At 34.7% G+C, this 17,817-nt stretch overlaps 2 protein-coding genes and 1 long non-coding RNA gene across 8 annotated transcripts in view; all 3 read right to left on the reverse strand.

Annotated features, from left to right (window-relative positions):
• Positions 1–2,521, reverse strand: part of LOC127625863 (tudor domain-containing protein 3-like) — a 636,076-nt gene extending 633,555 nt beyond the window's left edge. For all 4 annotated transcript variants that reach the window (XR_007968377.1, XR_007968378.1, XM_052101281.1 and 1 more), the window contains exons 1-3: positions 2,350–2,521; positions 389–476; positions 141–206 (exon numbers count right to left, since the gene is read on the reverse strand). Coding sequence is in view for 2 of the 4 variants with exons in the window: in XM_052101281.1 (XP_051957241.1) it covers positions 141–206; positions 389–476; positions 2,350–2,387 (192 nt within the window). In the remaining 2 variants the exon portion in view is untranslated. The remainder of the gene's footprint in view (positions 1–140; positions 207–388; positions 477–2,349) is intronic.
• Positions 2,522–3,479: 958 nt separating this feature from the next.
• On the reverse strand, positions 3,480–6,330 carry LOC127625607 (uncharacterized). The gene is made up of 4 exons (XR_007968322.1): positions 6,227–6,330; positions 4,226–4,415; positions 4,011–4,102; positions 3,480–3,742 (listed from the first exon to the last, which is right to left on the reverse strand). It is a non-coding gene; the product is annotated as an uncharacterized LOC127625607 (long non-coding RNA).
• Positions 6,331–7,803: 1,473 nt separating this feature from the next.
• LOC127625969 (interleukin-17 receptor D-like) overlaps positions 7,804–17,817 on the reverse strand; it is a 53,320-nt gene continuing 43,306 nt past the window's right edge. For all 3 annotated transcript variants that reach the window (XM_052101472.1, XM_052101471.1, XM_052101473.1), the window contains 6 exons: positions 15,906–15,971; positions 15,760–15,814; positions 15,126–15,236; positions 14,468–14,652; positions 10,711–11,683; positions 7,804–8,681 (listed from right to left, as the gene is read on the reverse strand). In XM_052101472.1, the coding sequence (XP_051957432.1) occupies positions 8,563–8,681; positions 10,711–11,683; positions 14,468–14,652; positions 15,126–15,236; positions 15,760–15,814; positions 15,906–15,971 (1,509 nt within the window). In that variant the 3' untranslated portion in view covers positions 7,804–8,562. The remainder of the gene's footprint in view (positions 8,682–10,710; positions 11,684–14,467; positions 14,653–15,125; positions 15,237–15,759; positions 15,815–15,905; positions 15,972–17,817) is intronic.

A 17,817-nucleotide genomic window follows, 5' to 3' on the forward strand; every position in this document is an offset into this window, starting at 1 on the left:
TCCCAACCCAGAAATGTGAAAAGGGTCCATTTAAATACTATACACTTCAGTGCACGTACAGATTCATTTGCAGACTTAATCTACGTGCCAAATCATCTCTCTCTCTACTGTACAGTTTTATGACAAAGCACATGATTTACCTTGTCTATTCGGCCACTGTTGATGTCCGCAGGGAGGACACTCTTTCCAATGGGTCTCAGATCGCTCTTTGAAACACAATAAGAAAGTATTATTTGAATTCTGTTTATCAGCAACTTCTATGATGTACTCTGAAAATAATGTTTATTTTTGCAATTAAATTCCCTGATGTTTACAGGTTTTCCATGGTTGTAAGGACCCTGGTGAGTTTGATGAATATTATGACAATCATGTCACATTAAACACTTACATTTAGTGCAACTTGGATGATGTGAGTGAGTGATGTCTTCTTCTCTGAAGAACTTTTACACTCCTCGATTCCTTCATCTGTGAGGTACCTGTAAAGAGAGGGAAAGTGTGTGATTTACACCACTGTACAACACCAGAATGAAATAAACTTATCAATAAATCTGCTAATGCTTAAGAAAAGCAAAGAGACAATGTATTATGTTAAACAACATGGAAAAATTATACCTTGTAAAAATAACCTAGTACTAATACTTTTAAAAGTATTACGTTTTTTCAAAGTTTGCTGGGGTCAGATATGAAGAGGGGCTGGGAGGAAGAAAAAAAAAACTGCCCCCAAATGACAAAAATACCCCTGAAGTTCAAAATGTGGAGGCAAAACACGGTTTTATCTAACATACAGTTGAAGTCAGAAGTTTACACACACCTTAGCCAAATACTTGCATTTAATTGTAGAAAACATTCTCTTTATTTCAAGAATGTGAAATGTCAGAATAATAGTAGAGAGGATTATTTATTTCAGCTTTTATATCTTTCATCACATCCCCAGTGGTTCAGATGTTTACATACACCTTGTTAGTATTTGGTGGGATTGCCTTTAAATAGTTTAACTTGGGTCCAATTTTTTCTTTGGCTTGCAAGCCTCACCCTTTTTCCTCAAAACATAACAATGGTCAGTATGGCCAATCAGTTACATTTTTGTTTCATCAGACCAGAGGACATTTCTCCAAAAAGTACGATCTTTGTCCCAATATGCTCTTGTGAACTGTAGTCTGTCTTTTTTATTGTGATTATGGAGCAGCTTCTTCCTTGCTAACCAGCCTTTCAGGTTATATCGATATATGCCTCGTTTTACTGTGGATATAGATACTTGTTTACCCGTTCTCCTCCGGCATCTTCACAAGGTACATTGCTGTTGTTCTGGGATTCATTTGAAATGTTTGCACCAAACTACGTTCATCTCTAGGAGACAGAATTTGTCTCCTTTCTGAGCGGTATGATGGCTGTGTGGCCCCATGGTGTTTGTACAGATGAATGTGATACCTTCAGGCTTTAGAAATTGCTCCCAAGGATGAAACAGACTTGTGGAGGTCTGTAAAGAGGCACTGAGTTTGAAGGTAGGCCTTCAAAAACATACACAGGTACACCTCCACCTATCAAAAGCTAATTGTCTAAAGGTTTGACAATTTTCAGAAATGTTCCAAACTGCTTAAAGGCACAATTAACTTAGTGTATGTAAACTTCTGAGCCACTGGAATTGTGATAGTCAATTAAAAGTGAAAAAATCTGTCTATAAACAATTATTGGAAAAATTACTCATGTCAAGATGTCCTAAACGACTTGCAAAATCTATAGTTTGCTAACATGAACTCTGTGTATGTTTAAAACATTTGTTTTAATGACTAAGTATATGTAAACTTCTGACTTCAACTGTAGTTCTTAAAATTCTACTTTAGGAGTAGCAATATACATTTTCACATCCAATTTGATTTGAATAAAATAATTACACAGTACAATTATTTATATGTTAAGGGAAAATGCCTTCATAAACGTAAAAAAATTGAAATTCAGGGGGCAATTATTGCCACTTTATGGAAAAGTTCATTTCAGACACTGATGTGAACCATGTGAAACTTCGCTTGACTTATATTAAAAGCTTTAAGAGAAACGTTCAACAACATATGTATTTACATACCCTAAATTACACATTTATCATATAAGTAACATTTGCCTCAGTAACTGAACAGGAGTTTGTAAAGTTGATTGCAATGCTAATCAATAGCCAACGAACAAATACAAATAAGAAACTTCTGAAGTGACGTTTTGGTTTTACGCAAAATGATCATTCCTGACTAGCAACTGATAAAAGCGAACCTCTTTTTTATTTTTCAATGAGTGAATGAATGTAAACATGAGTTAGCATGGTTAGCGGCTAATAGCCGTTCGCACACATGACAGACTCACCAGCCCTCTTCAATGAGCGCTGAACTCAAATCACACATCTTCACATGAACTGATGATAATTGCTCATATAAATCACTTCTGCTGTTTGTGTCCCATCGTGTTTAATTCAGCGTTTAATTCTGTATCGTTAGACGCTGCTTCTGCTGTTGGACAAAGAGAGATGACGTGAGGCGCAAACTTTACACGTCACAGTGCTGACGTTCACGCATATATATATATATATATATATATATATATATATATATATATATATATATATACATATACATATACATATACATATACATATATATATATATATATACATATATATATATATATATATACATATATATATATATATATATATATATATATATATATATATATATACTACTCAATATAAAGGTGATATATCTATATACTACATATATATATATATATATATATATATATATATATATATATATATATATATATATATATATATATATATATATATATATATTTATATTTTATATTTATATTATTATTTATATCATTTATATTTTTTATTTTTTTAATAACTGTTATATAGTATTTTATATAATGAAAGCAAAGAATGTAGGCCTAAATAGTATCATGAATTTATGGTTAATCTCTTTATGTTGATAGCTAAAATAAATATTCATAAACAAAACAACACTTATCCCCAAGGTCTGAAAACTTTTTCAGACTTTTTAACGAAAATACAATGATTTGTTTCTGAATACCCCATAAAACTCTGTTTTATCTTGTATAAGTGAATTCTACAAATGCTTCTTATATCCTGTACTGTATTATCTGAATTTAGTACAATTGACTCATTAAAAAACATGCTTTTACTGTTATGAGCCTTTCTAATTTAAAAAGCCAAAAAATCTAGTTATGAAAAAATCATGTATTATTATATTAATACATCACATTTACAACAACAAAAAAAATTTAATATGTAAATAGACATAGTCAATTTGTAATCAGTACCAAATTACAATTTAGAAGAAATCTACCCATTACTGAACACCACTAATATTTACATAATTATTTCTCAAACGTTTTCTCAAAACACAGCTGTATCAGGCAGGTGGTACATAAAAATACAGTAAAGCAATAAAACGAATCAAGGCTTTCTATTTCTTTTATTTTTGGAATATTGTGACACCACATGTTACATGATCATTTAGACATGCAGGCTGTTATGTTAGTTTCTAATGTTTCCGAAGCAAACTTAATATGATAAACATTGCAAAAATACATAAACCATTTATAATATTGGAAAGCAGCTGTATCATAATTCTTCAATCAATCACCAATCAGGCACAATGATCAGAGAGCAGGCGTTTGGGGATACTGTTATTTCCAGGCACGGCAAACAAACAAAGGTAGAGATCATGGTCTGGAAAGCAAACAAACAGTTAAATGTCAAATGTCTAAGATACTCAACAGCTTTGAAGTGCATAGTGCTGATAGGCAAACTTTAATTAAAATATTTTATTCATAAATTCAAAGGAGTTGAATGCATGCTTTATTTGTATTCATTTAAATGACTTACAGCACCTTTAACTGTAGGTTTAATAACCCAATAATATTTCACTGGTATTTTCTGCATACAGTTTACTTTGCATTAGCAGCTCATGCCATAAAGCCGTAGCATAAATGCTCACCTCTGCATTAGTCTGCAAATGACATTCTGTCAGGTTCACATTCACTTCATTCTTGCAGATCGTCTGGGCAGCTTGCATCTCTAATATGTAGGCTACTTAACTTGTGCAGGAGGGTACAGATAAGTGTAGATCACAACATTTAGAGAAACAAAGACACCATTGGCAAATAGATTAGTGAGGGATGTTTCATGTCATATCATTTGCATAACACTTACCTGTGCTGTGTCTGAAAAGCTATCCACTAGGCAGGCATAGGGGTAGTTGCTCATGCGATTATGGAAGTCCATGGCATAGTTTGCTACATTAAGGACATCTGGGTTGTAGTTTTGAGTCAGGTTGTCCTCGGTCACAACATAAGATGTGCGAAGATGGTCATAATGCAAAACATATTTGCACTGAGTGAATCTGTGGGAACAAACGCAAAGTCAGGGTCAGATTCATGTAGCAGAATGAGGGTGGAAACTGTTTTTTTTTTTTATGTAGCCTCAGCAAGAATATGCCAGAATGCAAATAAACATAAAAAATAACTATTCTTTGCATAACGTAAAATGTATGATATTTTGTACACCAGTGTCAGAAGTAAATTACAGACCCCTTAATGGTAAAATACGAGCTGATATTCAGAGGTGGGGTGTAATCCCTTTTTTGAATTTAGGGAAGAGTGGACATTATTAAAATAAATATGTTTCCTATAGGCTCTAGTATCTATTTCAGTCACTCCCAAGAAAGTCTTTGGAAGAACAATTTAGAGACTGGGACAAATGGATTACATGGTTCATTTGGCAAGGTAAAAAACCCAGAATTTGTTATGGAACACTCCAGATACCCAAAGAAAGGGGAGGCTTGGTCCATCTATCCCTTAAAGACTATTATATATATATGCCTAGTTAAGACTCATAGTTTGCTGGTGTAATCCAGGTTACAAAGATGGAAGCAGATTAAATGTTCACTCTTTTTGGAAATACCGGTTCAAACAGTAATTGCTGATGGAAAATTATTAAGAACTTTTAAAGGATATCCAAGGATTAGTGCAACCTTAGAAATATGGGATACAGTAATCAAAATGTGTACACTGAACGACACTTTACAAATATTAAGGTGGTGTGCATATGATACAGATTTCACTCCAAATACACTGGAGGAAACGTATGAGAGATGAATTTAAGGAATATTTTGGGATGGATAATCAAAATTTATATAGATATTTTCAAATACGACACCAATTCAACTCAACAGTAAACAAGGAGGGGAATTGGACTTTTATTAGACTTCTGAATTATACTTTTGTGTCCTTTTGAAGCTTGAAGAGGTGGTCACCATAAACCGCCATTGTATGACATCACTGAGCACAACATTTACTCACAGTTTCTCCCTTTGTGTTCAGAAATAGAAAAAGTCATATGGGGTTATAACAACACAGGGGTGAGTAAACAATGACTGAATTTTCATTTTTGGGTGAACGATCCATATTAGTTTCATAATTGACAAATAAATATTACATTTATTATAAAATGAAATAACTATCAACTTATGCATTCACTTTAAATATGAACTTATTTAATATTAATACATTTTTTCATATGGACTATGTTCAATAATTAACAATAGATGAAATGAAAAAACAATTAATTTATCAATTAACTTTTTATATTGACTTAATAATAATTAACTTTTCATATTATTTCTTCAATTATTGACAAACAAATAGACAAGTAAATATTTCATTTATTGTAATCAGTTTATTAATTCACTTTTAATAATAAATAACTTGCTATTACTTTACTTTTTCAAATTAATTACATGTTCAATAACTGACAAATAGAAGAGAAAATATAAAAAATTGTATAAAATGCAAACAATCAATTTTTTTCACTTTTTAAAGTAACTATTTTACATAATATTAAATCAAAATGTCATATTACAATTATTTAAATATGTCAATATAATATATCATACATACATAATTATTAGTATGTTTAATTATATAAATATTTTATATGTTTTTGTTTGTTTACTTTATGTATAAATATGTAGCTAAAAATAATTACTGGATTTCAATTCAAATCCATTTGCCGGTCGAGTAAAACAAATTTTTAAACCTTGATAATTGATTCCTTTGAATGATTTTTAGGAGTCTCTCTCTCTAAAGATCCAGATCAAAAGTTGTACCTTGTTCTGTAGATGGTTTTCTTTTGAGATCTGACAGTTTAAAGTACCTTGTCTATAATTTCTCTGCTCCAGCATCCGTTTCCAATTTGAGCCGTCACCCTGCAGCAGCATCTTGCTGATAGAGACTCTTACACCTGAATGAAGCTTGCGGACTCATCTTCACGATATCAAGTGTGCATCTGCATGATTCAGAACATTTACAGACGAATACAAGCTTTTATGCATACTAAAACTGTCTTCACAGCATCACAAGCAAGCATCCTCTTCCAGGCCACATGACCAGACTGCACACTTCAGGACCAGACACTGTGGAGTCCACAATATCTCCTGATGAAAAAGTCTTAGAGCAGATAAAATGCTTAACCATTTTTACAACTGAAAACACATTCTGCATATCAGTTCAAATGACAGAACATTATGATAAACATTATATAAAAGCTGGTTTAGCTGATGTCCTGGTCAGATCAAGCTGCCGTTTAGTTGGTTGAGCTGGTCGATTAGCTGGTCTTGTTGACTAAGAAACTGCCAAATGTCCAAAACCATCAAACTAGACCAGACAGACCTGTGGAAACCAGTGTTGGCCAGTTAGCAAACCACCTCAAAAACCACCTTGGGCTGTTTTAAGATGTTTAAATTCTAGAGACTGTTGTGTGAAAATCCCAGAAATACTCAAATCAGCTCGTCTGTCTCCAACAATCATCCATGTGATTTTGTAATCAGCCAATCGTGTGGCAGCAGTGCATAAAATCATGCAAATATGGGTCAGGAGCTTCAGTTAATGTTCACATCAACCATCAGAATGGGGAAAAAAATTGATCTCAGTGATCAGATGGGCTGGTTTGAGTATTTCTGGGATTTTCATGTACAACAGTCTCTAGAATTTACTCAGAATGGTGCCAAAAACAAAAATCATCCAGTGAGCGGCAGTTCTGTGGACAGAAATGTCTTGTTGATGAGAGAGGTCAACAGAGAATGGTCAGACTGGTTCAAACTGATAAAGTCTACAGTAACTCAGATAACCACTCTGTACAATTGTGATGAGAAGAATATAACATCAGAATGATATTCTGCGAGGGGGACCTACACAATATTAGGCAAGTGGTTTTAATGTTGTGGCTGATTGTGGGTTTTTTGTCATAAAAGTTTGGATAGGGTAATTATTTCCATTTTCAACACATCACATATTGAAATATTGTTCTAATTCTGGAAGTCAAATGAAAATTTTTTATTTTCTATACATTTTCTGTGATGTTTGCAATGTCTGCAACCTTGTCACCACAATTTGGGATATATGGTTATGGTTTTTAACCCTAAATTTGGTGATTTCAGTATTCTACCAATAAACATGACATAAACATACAAATTAAATAAGATTTATCCAATTAAAATAAGTTTGTGAAACAGTAGTATGGTACAACTGTTCTCACATTAACTCTTTTTGTTGCATGTATAATTTTGAGATATCAAAAATAAAACGTGAATTTTGCATTTTTAAACCCATTTTGTGCCAGAATGTCTTAATTTATATCACTCTGATCAAATACAGAGTTAATTAGGTTTAAGTTTGGACTGACCGAATACAAAGCTTCTAATGTTGACATATAGTAACAACTCACAATGCATATAAACTTTGTTTATTAACAGTTTTTCTCCTACATTAGAGTACTATAAAACAGTACAAAGATTAAAATGTAGAAATGACTTCTAATATTATAAAAAAAAATAAAACGCACAAAATCTGAATAAAACAACGTACACAAAAATGAAAAGAGAATCTCAACAAATGAACAAAACCCCGTCGCAATTCTTAGCTTGTACTTCCCTTGCTGTGCTTGTGTACATTTTGACTCATTTATATGATCTATTCTAACTGAACAATTTAGGCATAAAAATATTCCCAAAAGCTCTTGATTTCATTATAAAACCAAGTGTTATCTTAAAATAGCTTCAGCGAGACGATATCAACACAAAGTGCTAATCTACATGCGTTTTGAGTCTATTGCTTTTCATGTTATCCCACAGAACTGAAGCAGGTTAATACAATAAATAAGTGAAATTACATTTTAAAATGACTCTGTAGACCAATTAATGATCGAGATTAGTCTGTTTGTTGCTGTGGTGAATTGATTATTGCAAGCAATGCATCAGTTTAATCTCTCTGTACGCTGCTGTAATGCGAACACTACAAACATCAAGAACCTCTTTGGTTAAATAACCGCCAGATGTTAGGTCCAGTTCTCAGACACGGCCATGTTCAATCCATTAAAATCCAGTCTGTCGAAGATGTTCTTTGATGAAGATTCAAGGGATGTCTGAAAGGAATGTGATGGGAAGGATGTGTTGTTTGAAAATTAAAGTGGCGATGCAGTTCAGGTAAAGGCCACTAGGTGGAGGCTGCGGCTATAAGTCCTTCACTCTGTTGTATGTTGTGATAAAGTTCTGCTTTGCATATTGTGGGTCCTGTGCAATGCAGTGAGCTGACAGCAGGGGGCTCCTCATCACCTATGAACACAGAAGTAGAGCAGGGGTTGGCAACCTTTTCCATGGAGGGCCAAATTACTAAAAATTCAATCATTAAATAAACATTTAATGAAGTGCTCAGTGAGTGTATCGCTGCAGTGATTAACAAGGAAAATTAAAAATGGCACTCCGTGTTGAAAGGTATGGAGGGCCAAATTACTCCGGTGAATCAGTATATAAATATTTGAATATATCATTAAATACCTAGTGAATTCATAATTTGTATTATTAAATAAATAATTAAATACATAGTGAATTGATTCAATAAATCATTAAATACATTTTTAAATAATTGAATACATAGTGAATTAATGAAATGCATCATTTTATATAAATAAATAACTATTGAAATAATTAAATAAAATAACAATTTAAATACATAATAAAATGTTAATAATTTATATTATTTGAAATATATATATATATATATATATATATATATATATATATATATATATATATACACACACAATATAAAATTTTATGTATTTAATTATGCATTTAAATCTTAATTTAAGCTCATGTGTAAATGTAGCATTAACACATACATACATATATATTAAAAGCATCATTAAATAAATCATTAACTATTTAAATAATTAAATACATACTAAATTAACTACATGCTAATTTAGTATGTTTTTCATTATTTGAAGTTAATTATTTATTTAATTATACATTTAAGTATTTGATTTTTTTAAATATTTATTTAATGATGCATTGAATCAAAATCAATTCACCATTAATTAAATAATTCAATTCAATATTTATTAATTATTTAATGATGCATTGAATCAATTCACTATGTATTTAATGATTTAATGATTTAATTAATGACACATTTAATTAATTCACTATGTATTTAATGATTTAATTAAATATTTATTTAAAAGATTTAATGATGCATTGAATCAATTCATTATGTATTTAAATATTTATTTAATGATATAAATAACTTAGTATGTATTTAATGATTCATTTAATCATTTAAATATTTAATTATTTCTTTAATAATGCATTTAATTAATTCACTATTTATTTAATAATTTTTTCAAATATTTATTTCATGACTTAATTGAGTAATTTGAACATGGAGCACAGTTTCATTCTTTTTGTTAATCACTGTGCCGATATATCCATGTATAAGTTTACATTAAAGATGAATTGCGTAAAATGTTTTACAACACAATTCGCCGTACTCTTTTCTCATTAGTAGTAACTTGCACAAATTTCTTAAAACAATATCATAGTGGAGGCCAATTTCATGTTTTTTTTTTTTAATGGGTTTTAAAAGTTCAATAAAATTTGCAGTAATTTCATTGGCATGTCAGCCAAGATAAGATAAGATTTTAGTAATGATGACCTGTGTACAATGTACTTTGTAATTTTTAGATCTAAATCAAATTGTAAGGAGTAAAAAGTATCAATTTTGCTTTAAAAAAATATCATGAATTTAAAGTGCTAGTATTCAGCTTCAAAAATAGCACTCCATTAAAGTACAAATTGCCTAAAATAATACTTAAGTGTAGTAATGAAGTGGTTCAGCTGGTGCTGTTTAACAGTGGGGAAGCACAGACTATTGTATTTGGTGTCTACAGTTTTACTCCCAAAACATGCTCAAACATGACATTTCTCAACAAAAATAATTAAGCTCAAAACTGTTTTTGCAAAATATCTAATCGTGCTAAGAGCGCAAATAACGGTGTATCTCAGAGCCAGTGAAAACTCTGCACTCTTACATACTTACATTTCATACGCTGCGATTAAAAAGCAGCGGACTGCATTACTTGAACGAACAGCGCGATAATGATGTATGATATTTGACACTTATCTTGAAATGCAAAAAGAGCAATGTGTCATTTTTACAGACTGTTGGAACATATATTAAACTTGTCACTGCATTGCTTCCCGTGTAGTTTTTAAGCAATCGCCACTGCAATCAACTACAAATTTGTTTGTTATAAAAGTGAAATATCCTAAAAACATCAAACTAAATATGTTAAATTCTCACCAAGTCCTGAGGAGGAGGACACACTATCGGCCAGTGAGGAGCTATCGGCGAGATCAGGGTTAAGTCCTTCCATCAGCGGAATTGAGAGTTCTGACGATGGCACAGATGAGTCGTAAATTCCTGAGTCTCTGGGCATCTCGGGTGGACTGGCTGAGCCATCCATGTGGAGAACAGGTCTTGGTGACCCTGTTGCTTCCTGTCTCGATGATCCTTCCCCAAATTCATCTTGCAATGAATTCAAAGACGGTCCTGACAACGAGAGCGCTGCCAATTTTGGCGAAGTCTGCAGGATCAGGACATTACTCCTAATCGGACAGTCACTCTCAGAGGGATGCTTTAATTTCACCTCGTTAAGTAAAAGCCCAGAGTCGAGCTTCTCTGGAGGTGGTGCGACACGCTCGCGTTTGTTCGGTGCAGGTGGGGGCATGAGTTGCCTTTCGAACCAGTCCGGCTCCTGTGCAATGTGCTGGTGCATGTTGCAAATGGCCACGTAAAGCGACCGACCAGACTTGCTGCGGAAATAATTGCGCTTACTAACGTTGGGTGGCTGCGGCTCACGATCGGTCAAGCTAAGCTGGCGCGAATGAAGTCGGGCGAACAACTGGGGCAACTGGTCCATTAGCTTGAACTTGGGTGCCAGGCTGAGTGAAGTGGGCACGTCACTCTCATGGGAGTAGTCGAAGTAGACGGCCATGAAACGGGAGACGTCTGAGGACTTCTGGTGCACCTCGCAGATTTTTTCCGCTATAATGGCGGTGGCAACGATGAACAGGTCCCTGCTGCTGCCCTCTCCTGACTCCTTGTTGTTCTCTTTAGATGTGGCCTTGCCTTTACGGTGTCTTTTCTCAACGAAATACTTCAGGCCTTTGGAGCAGACAGTGATGATGAAGTGGGCTTCATCAATACGTCTACTGAGCCAGGCCATCTGACCTTCTTTACAGATCTCCAAGTGCTCCCAGAGATCCAAAGCAACCTACACATTCAGTCACAGAACAATAGAAATTTACATTATTAAATTCCAAAGTGAAAGTTAAGACCTAAATTAAAATGTATAGCTCGGTTTTCCACGTGCCACTGCAAATTCTTTAAATTCATGTAAATTTCCTCATCAGCACATTGGAAGCTGACAGTTCACATTTTCAAGACACAATTTTTCAGGACATTTTATGTGCCCATCAAGTGTACTTTTTAAACAAATATACACGCATCCATTTAAATCTTTTATTTTGGAGTTTCAGTGTTTTGGATGGAAGATAAGCAGTTCGTTACATGGACTAGTGTGATTATTAATCCCCGTAAAGCTGCGATTTAATTCAATAAATACAAAGTCTCTATGTGCTTTGCACTTCAAAGTGCTCTGCTCTCTGTCTTCCACCACACACACACACACACACACACACACACACACACACACACACACACACACACACACACACACACACACACACACACACACACACACACACACACACACACACACATAATGAGACGTTCATAAAGTTTAAGAGGCCGGCATCACACAGTCATTTTGAAGTGTGCATCACATGCAGATTATATATTTATTCAATTAAATCACAGACTTTTGAGGTTTAATTATCACACAAGGACATAATGCAATTTTAATTTGATTAATTGTGCATTCAAACATAAATTTTTCATCCAAATATGTCGTATCCCATAACATTCTGAGTTTTATAGCTAATGCCATTTTATGACCAGATTCTGCGATTCCGTCGGTGTTTTCCACATACTACATTTTGTAATTGTGGTAGAAGCAGTCTAGTCCCAAGATGTGAAGGCAGAATCACCACGGTACCCACTCGGGGTGTGAATTTCTTTTTTGTTTTTTTAAATCAGTGGTCCGACCGTCATCGTTGTCTTAAGTTTATAAATCAAATGCTTTCGTGGTTTACACAACAACAATGTTAGAATGAAAAAATCTTATTTTGTACTATATTAGTCTTTAAACTGTTTAGTCGGAGCAAAGCAGAGATGACAGTAGAATAGATGAGCAGAAAAAGTATGTGACAGGGATTCGTTCTGGACAGATATCCGTTGATGTTTTTTCACAATGCGCAGCCGTGACAAAACGATAATAATTTGTGCATTTGACTTCTATCATTACCATGTTTTTGTGCATGTAACAAAAACTTCCACAGCAACACAGTCAAACAGTTCTATAATGCTGAAATATTTTCCAGGACAATGAATTATTTTTTCAGGACATTTAGGCAGAAATTATGACAAATGCTGTGCTCAGTGATGTCATACAATTGCAGTTTATGGAGATCACCTCAAGATTCAAAACTAGGATACAAAAGTATAAGACCGATGTTCTTTGGAGGTTTCGCTTGATGAAAGTGGTAGAACTGGATAGAAAGGCGGAGGGAGTGGGAATGTCTGTCACCTCTTCTATATTCTGAACCTGTGTGTGTGTGTGTGTGTGTGTAACAGACCTCTGCCTAAAGAGACCTCTGCGGAAACAGTCAGTAGATGTACCATTCTCGGCCTAAATCAAGTCGTTTTTAACCAGCAAGTGAGATTCTGGCTTCAATACAATTTTAGCAGAATGATTTTGGTGCCATAGCAGACTGGGTTACCGGGTGCAACGGCAAATATAGAAACCAAGCGATCGACAGAATGTCCCATCACTCGTCGCAGCTGCTTGGGACAATAACTCTGATTAACATAAGATAACTTCTATTAAGTGTCATTTGGCATCTGAGTAGGACACGGTGTGACTGTAGCTACCTTCAGCTCCATCTATCTGTTTGATTGAGGACTCGGTTAAAAAAAATAAGGCTGGACATAGAAATGCATCAATTCTTTTGTGTCCTTTTGAAGCTTAAAGAGGTGAACTGCCATTTTATGACATCACTGAGCACAACATTATTTCACAATTTCTCCCTTTGTGTTAAGAAAAAGATCATATGTGGTTATAACAAGACAAAGGCGAGTAAACAATGACTGCATTTTCATTTTCAAGTGAACGAAATCTTTAAAAATTAAGGTTTTTTTTTGTTCAGCATTCAGTAAATGAACCCAATTTCTTTACCATATTAATTCTTGCCCTTTAATTTATTATATAGTGCAGAGGACACAGGACATGACAGGGAGATGGAACTTGTATGGCCCACATGAGCATCCCAGCTCAACGTGTTTGCTAACTGCTAGGTCACAGCTCTGACAAATAAGACCATTTTAAAGTTGTTTTATACTTTTAAATGTAACTTTAAAAAATATTTCTGACTTTTTTAGATTACCAAACCTCCTCGACTCAAAAACAAAACAAAAATGCTTAATGCCCTCACTTTGTACTGCCACTAGGGGGCATCATGCACACATAAACTCTTAATGACTTTGTTTCATAACCAAGCCTTTGTCATCCAACTATTCCAACTTTTAAAGTTATGTCCACAACATCATTATTTGACCATGTCTTAGAAGTTTTATTCGTATATAAGATCCCCCATGGTGAAAACCTCATCTTAAACCAGACCAAGATGGTTTGCTGGTCTTAGCTGGTCTCCAAGCATGGTCAAAATGGTCTGGTTTGCTGGTTTTAAGAGGGGGTTTTGGGAACTTGAAACAAACTAGAACAGCTGAACAGACCAGCTAGAATATCTTAAACCAGTAAAGACCAGCAACTCATCTTAGGCTGGTTTAAGCTACTTTTTTCAGCAGGACCAACAGCCTTTGCAAATATACTTGTACATAAATTCTACTACAAAAAGCACAAACTGTATGAATCCATCACCTCACAGCCGCAGAAGTCCTGCAGGAAGAAAGCAAAGCTCTGGATGACGGCGAGATGCTTTGGGCAGTCTTTACTGGAGTAACAGATGAAGATCTTGGGTCTCGGCCAAGGCTTCTCAGCGTTCAGAGCGGTGGTTTGAGAGGAAGACTCTGAACTCTCTTCATCCAGGTGGGAGTAGATATTCTCTGCAGAGGAATTCCAGATCACAGATGTGAATCTAACCGAGATCAACTGAGATTTGTAGTGGGTAGAAAAAAAAGTGTAGAGCATTTATTGTTTCCATATGATGAAAACAACTTTTAATGGATTGTAGGAACTAAAGGTAAAACCTTATTTGTTCATGTTAATGCAATATTTCTTTCCCCTGAGAAACACCTAACTGAACTGTATAATTGTGCCATCAATTCTGTAGAGCATGCACATGTACCTAATGAGTTTTGCTTTCCTGAGATACATTACATACTAACAGGCATTCAAGAGTGTATTTTGTCCAGAACAACCAGAATAGCATAAGCACAAACGCTTGAATTCCATCATCCATTAATCCTCGCCAACTCTGCAAGATTACCGAGATAAGTTTACAGATACTGGACAAAAGCGAGTTTAGGAGGAAATCTGAACCGCGTCAATGACGGCGAGATGAGGAATGGACGCACACCTTGCTGTTTCTTGCGGCACATGACGGTGAAGAGAGTTGCAAAGGCAGACATGATGACCAAAGGGACAGTGATGGCCATTGCGCGGATCGGTCCGGCCCACGGCGAATGCACTGGAACAAACACAACAGACATTTAAAGCATTAAATATCAGCATTATAGAATTGACATATAGTGAATAAATACAGAAGATGAATCTGTTCTACATAGTCAGTCTGTCTAAAAATATAGTAACCTCTGTGATGAAATCTTGACGTCCATATATGAGAGAAGTTCGGTCACAGTGGAGCATGTTCACGCGTGAACTTCAGTTGTTTTTTACGCGACTCCAAGAGTACGTCTCGCAACGGACGTCAAGATTTAAATATTCTGTTTCTGAGCAAATCCTATCGTATGCCTCCATAAAACACCTTTATGTTACTTTTGTTAGCCTTATAGGGCTGTCTTTAGAAGTTTAGCATTTATTATTGAAAAGCAATTCGTCTATGAGTTAAATTAATGGGAATTTTACTTCCGGAACCAGACTGTTGTACAACATTCATGTAGCACGATGTTATTGGTGGCCGTGTGGCTGTAAAGAAGCTAAAATCCATTTTAAGTGGAAAATCATTCACTCTGAGGGTTTGTGTCAATTACCTTGGCTCACATAGTACTGCGTCTGTTTTCTGGTTGTATTATTATCATCACGAAGCTGCAGAGGTAAGAAAGGGTTTTGTTTAGTTACACTTCAATTAAGTATTAAAATAAATAAAAGAATCACAGTAACAGTTAATAGCTCTTACCTCTATCGCATAAGTTCCTGGAATTACATCTTGTAAAACGCATGTTGTTTTGGGGCCATTTTGCTCCTAAAAAGGGAATTTTGGGAATTGTTTTACAAAGCAAGCATTGTTTATGTAACAGTATAATAAAGTGCTCTTTGCAATTTCAATATAATGTATTAAATCATATGTACACGACTTTGCATGCAACAGTCTTGCAATGTCTTTTAATAAAGGTGTGTAAAATGTTTTAAATTCAATTCCAGGTTGGACATCTTGAAGAAATAAAATAAAATTCAAAAAAAGGGTCCAAACTTGCACTTGATTTGTTTACAAGTGCTATCAGTTTACACAATACACTTTCAAATGTAATCAATTAAATAAAGTGTAATAAAGGAATAGTTCACCCAAAAATGAAAATCCTCTCATTATTCACTTTCCCTGATGTGTGTGTCTGTATTTCTTCAGCAGAACACAAATGAAGATAGAAGAAGACAGGAGCTCTATCAGGTCCTTATAATAGAATTACACGGGTGCCAGCACTTTGACGGTACAAAAGTCACAATTAGGCAGCAAATTCATGTGAGAATTCAGAAGCAGCGCTTATTTGACAACAGAAGAACAAACGAGAGCGAGAGTTCGGCCATTTCAAACTGCATCAGAGCCCTGGATGGAAGTGCCAATTTAAAGTTAAAACTTTTTTTAATAGACTTGTTTCTTATCTTATCTCTATCGATTCACTTCAGAAGACATTCACTGATTAACTTGAGTCACATGGATTACTTTTTTGCTGCCTATGTGTGACTTTTGTACCGTCAAAGTGCTGGCACCCGTGTACTTCTATTATAAGGACCTGATAGAGCTCTGTCTTCTTCCATCTTCATTTGTGTTCTGCTAAAGAAAGACAGACATACACATCTTTGATGGCATCAGGGTAAGTAAAGAGGCATTATTAATCATTAGTAACTGATTGTGAGAAACTGAACTTATTACACCAATCTGAATGAGATACAGACAGTGTCTGAAGTCTGGTTGGTGGCTTTGCGCACATCAGATTCCTTTCTATTATTCCCGCAATAATGCCACCCGACCCGGCTAAAGAAATGAAATCTTTGCTCCTCTGAATAGAGCGAGGACAATGCGTTTACACTATTATATATCAGAAATCAGGAATAGGTGAAAAATAAAAGGAACCAGGTCATGTTCTGCGTCAAATTAAGAAACACTTCAAAATAGTCTAAAAAGTCTATAAACTGTAATTTTGGAGAGCACAAAGCACTTCCAGAAGAGCCTAAAGGGAGAGTTCAGCCAAAAATAACAGTTCTTTCATCATTTACTCGCCCTCATGACATTCCAAACCCATATGATTCTATTTTGTTGGTGCAGCATAAAAGGAGAAATTTAGCAGAATGTTCACGCTGCTTTTTTTTTCATACAATGCCATATTTGAACATAGGCAAATGTCAATTAGATTTGAGAGCTATGGCGGAGGGGAAGATTTTCAGCATTTAATGACTTATTTTAGTTTGTTACTAAAGGTCTCATACAGCTTCAGAAAACAACCTATAGATGACTTTTATGAGGTTTTTTTTATAAGATGCTTCATAACCTCTAGTCACCATTCACATTCATTGTATGAAAAAAAGCAGTGTGAACATCGGGCCTCAATCATGAACACGAGCAGAACTCAAAATCGCTCGTAAAGACGCTCTGGTGTAAATTATCGTTTTCATGAAAGTTTTTGTAGTTTCAAAACGTTAGTTGGCACGAACAAAATTTACACCTGCTCCAGACTGTAACACCATGTCCTTACCAGATGCGACGCAATGCCAAAACACGCGATAAAAAGTATCTTTTTCTTGTTAATCAAAGTTTTTGTCCTAACCAGCGAGCAGCAGGGCTTTCTGTTTTTGGAATGGTTTCTATTTCTGTG

Source organism: Xyrauchen texanus, chromosome 32 (assembly GCF_025860055.1).
Source record: "Xyrauchen texanus isolate HMW12.3.18 chromosome 32, RBS_HiC_50CHRs, whole genome shotgun sequence".
Taxonomy (NCBI): domain Eukaryota; kingdom Metazoa; phylum Chordata; class Actinopteri; order Cypriniformes; family Catostomidae; genus Xyrauchen; species Xyrauchen texanus.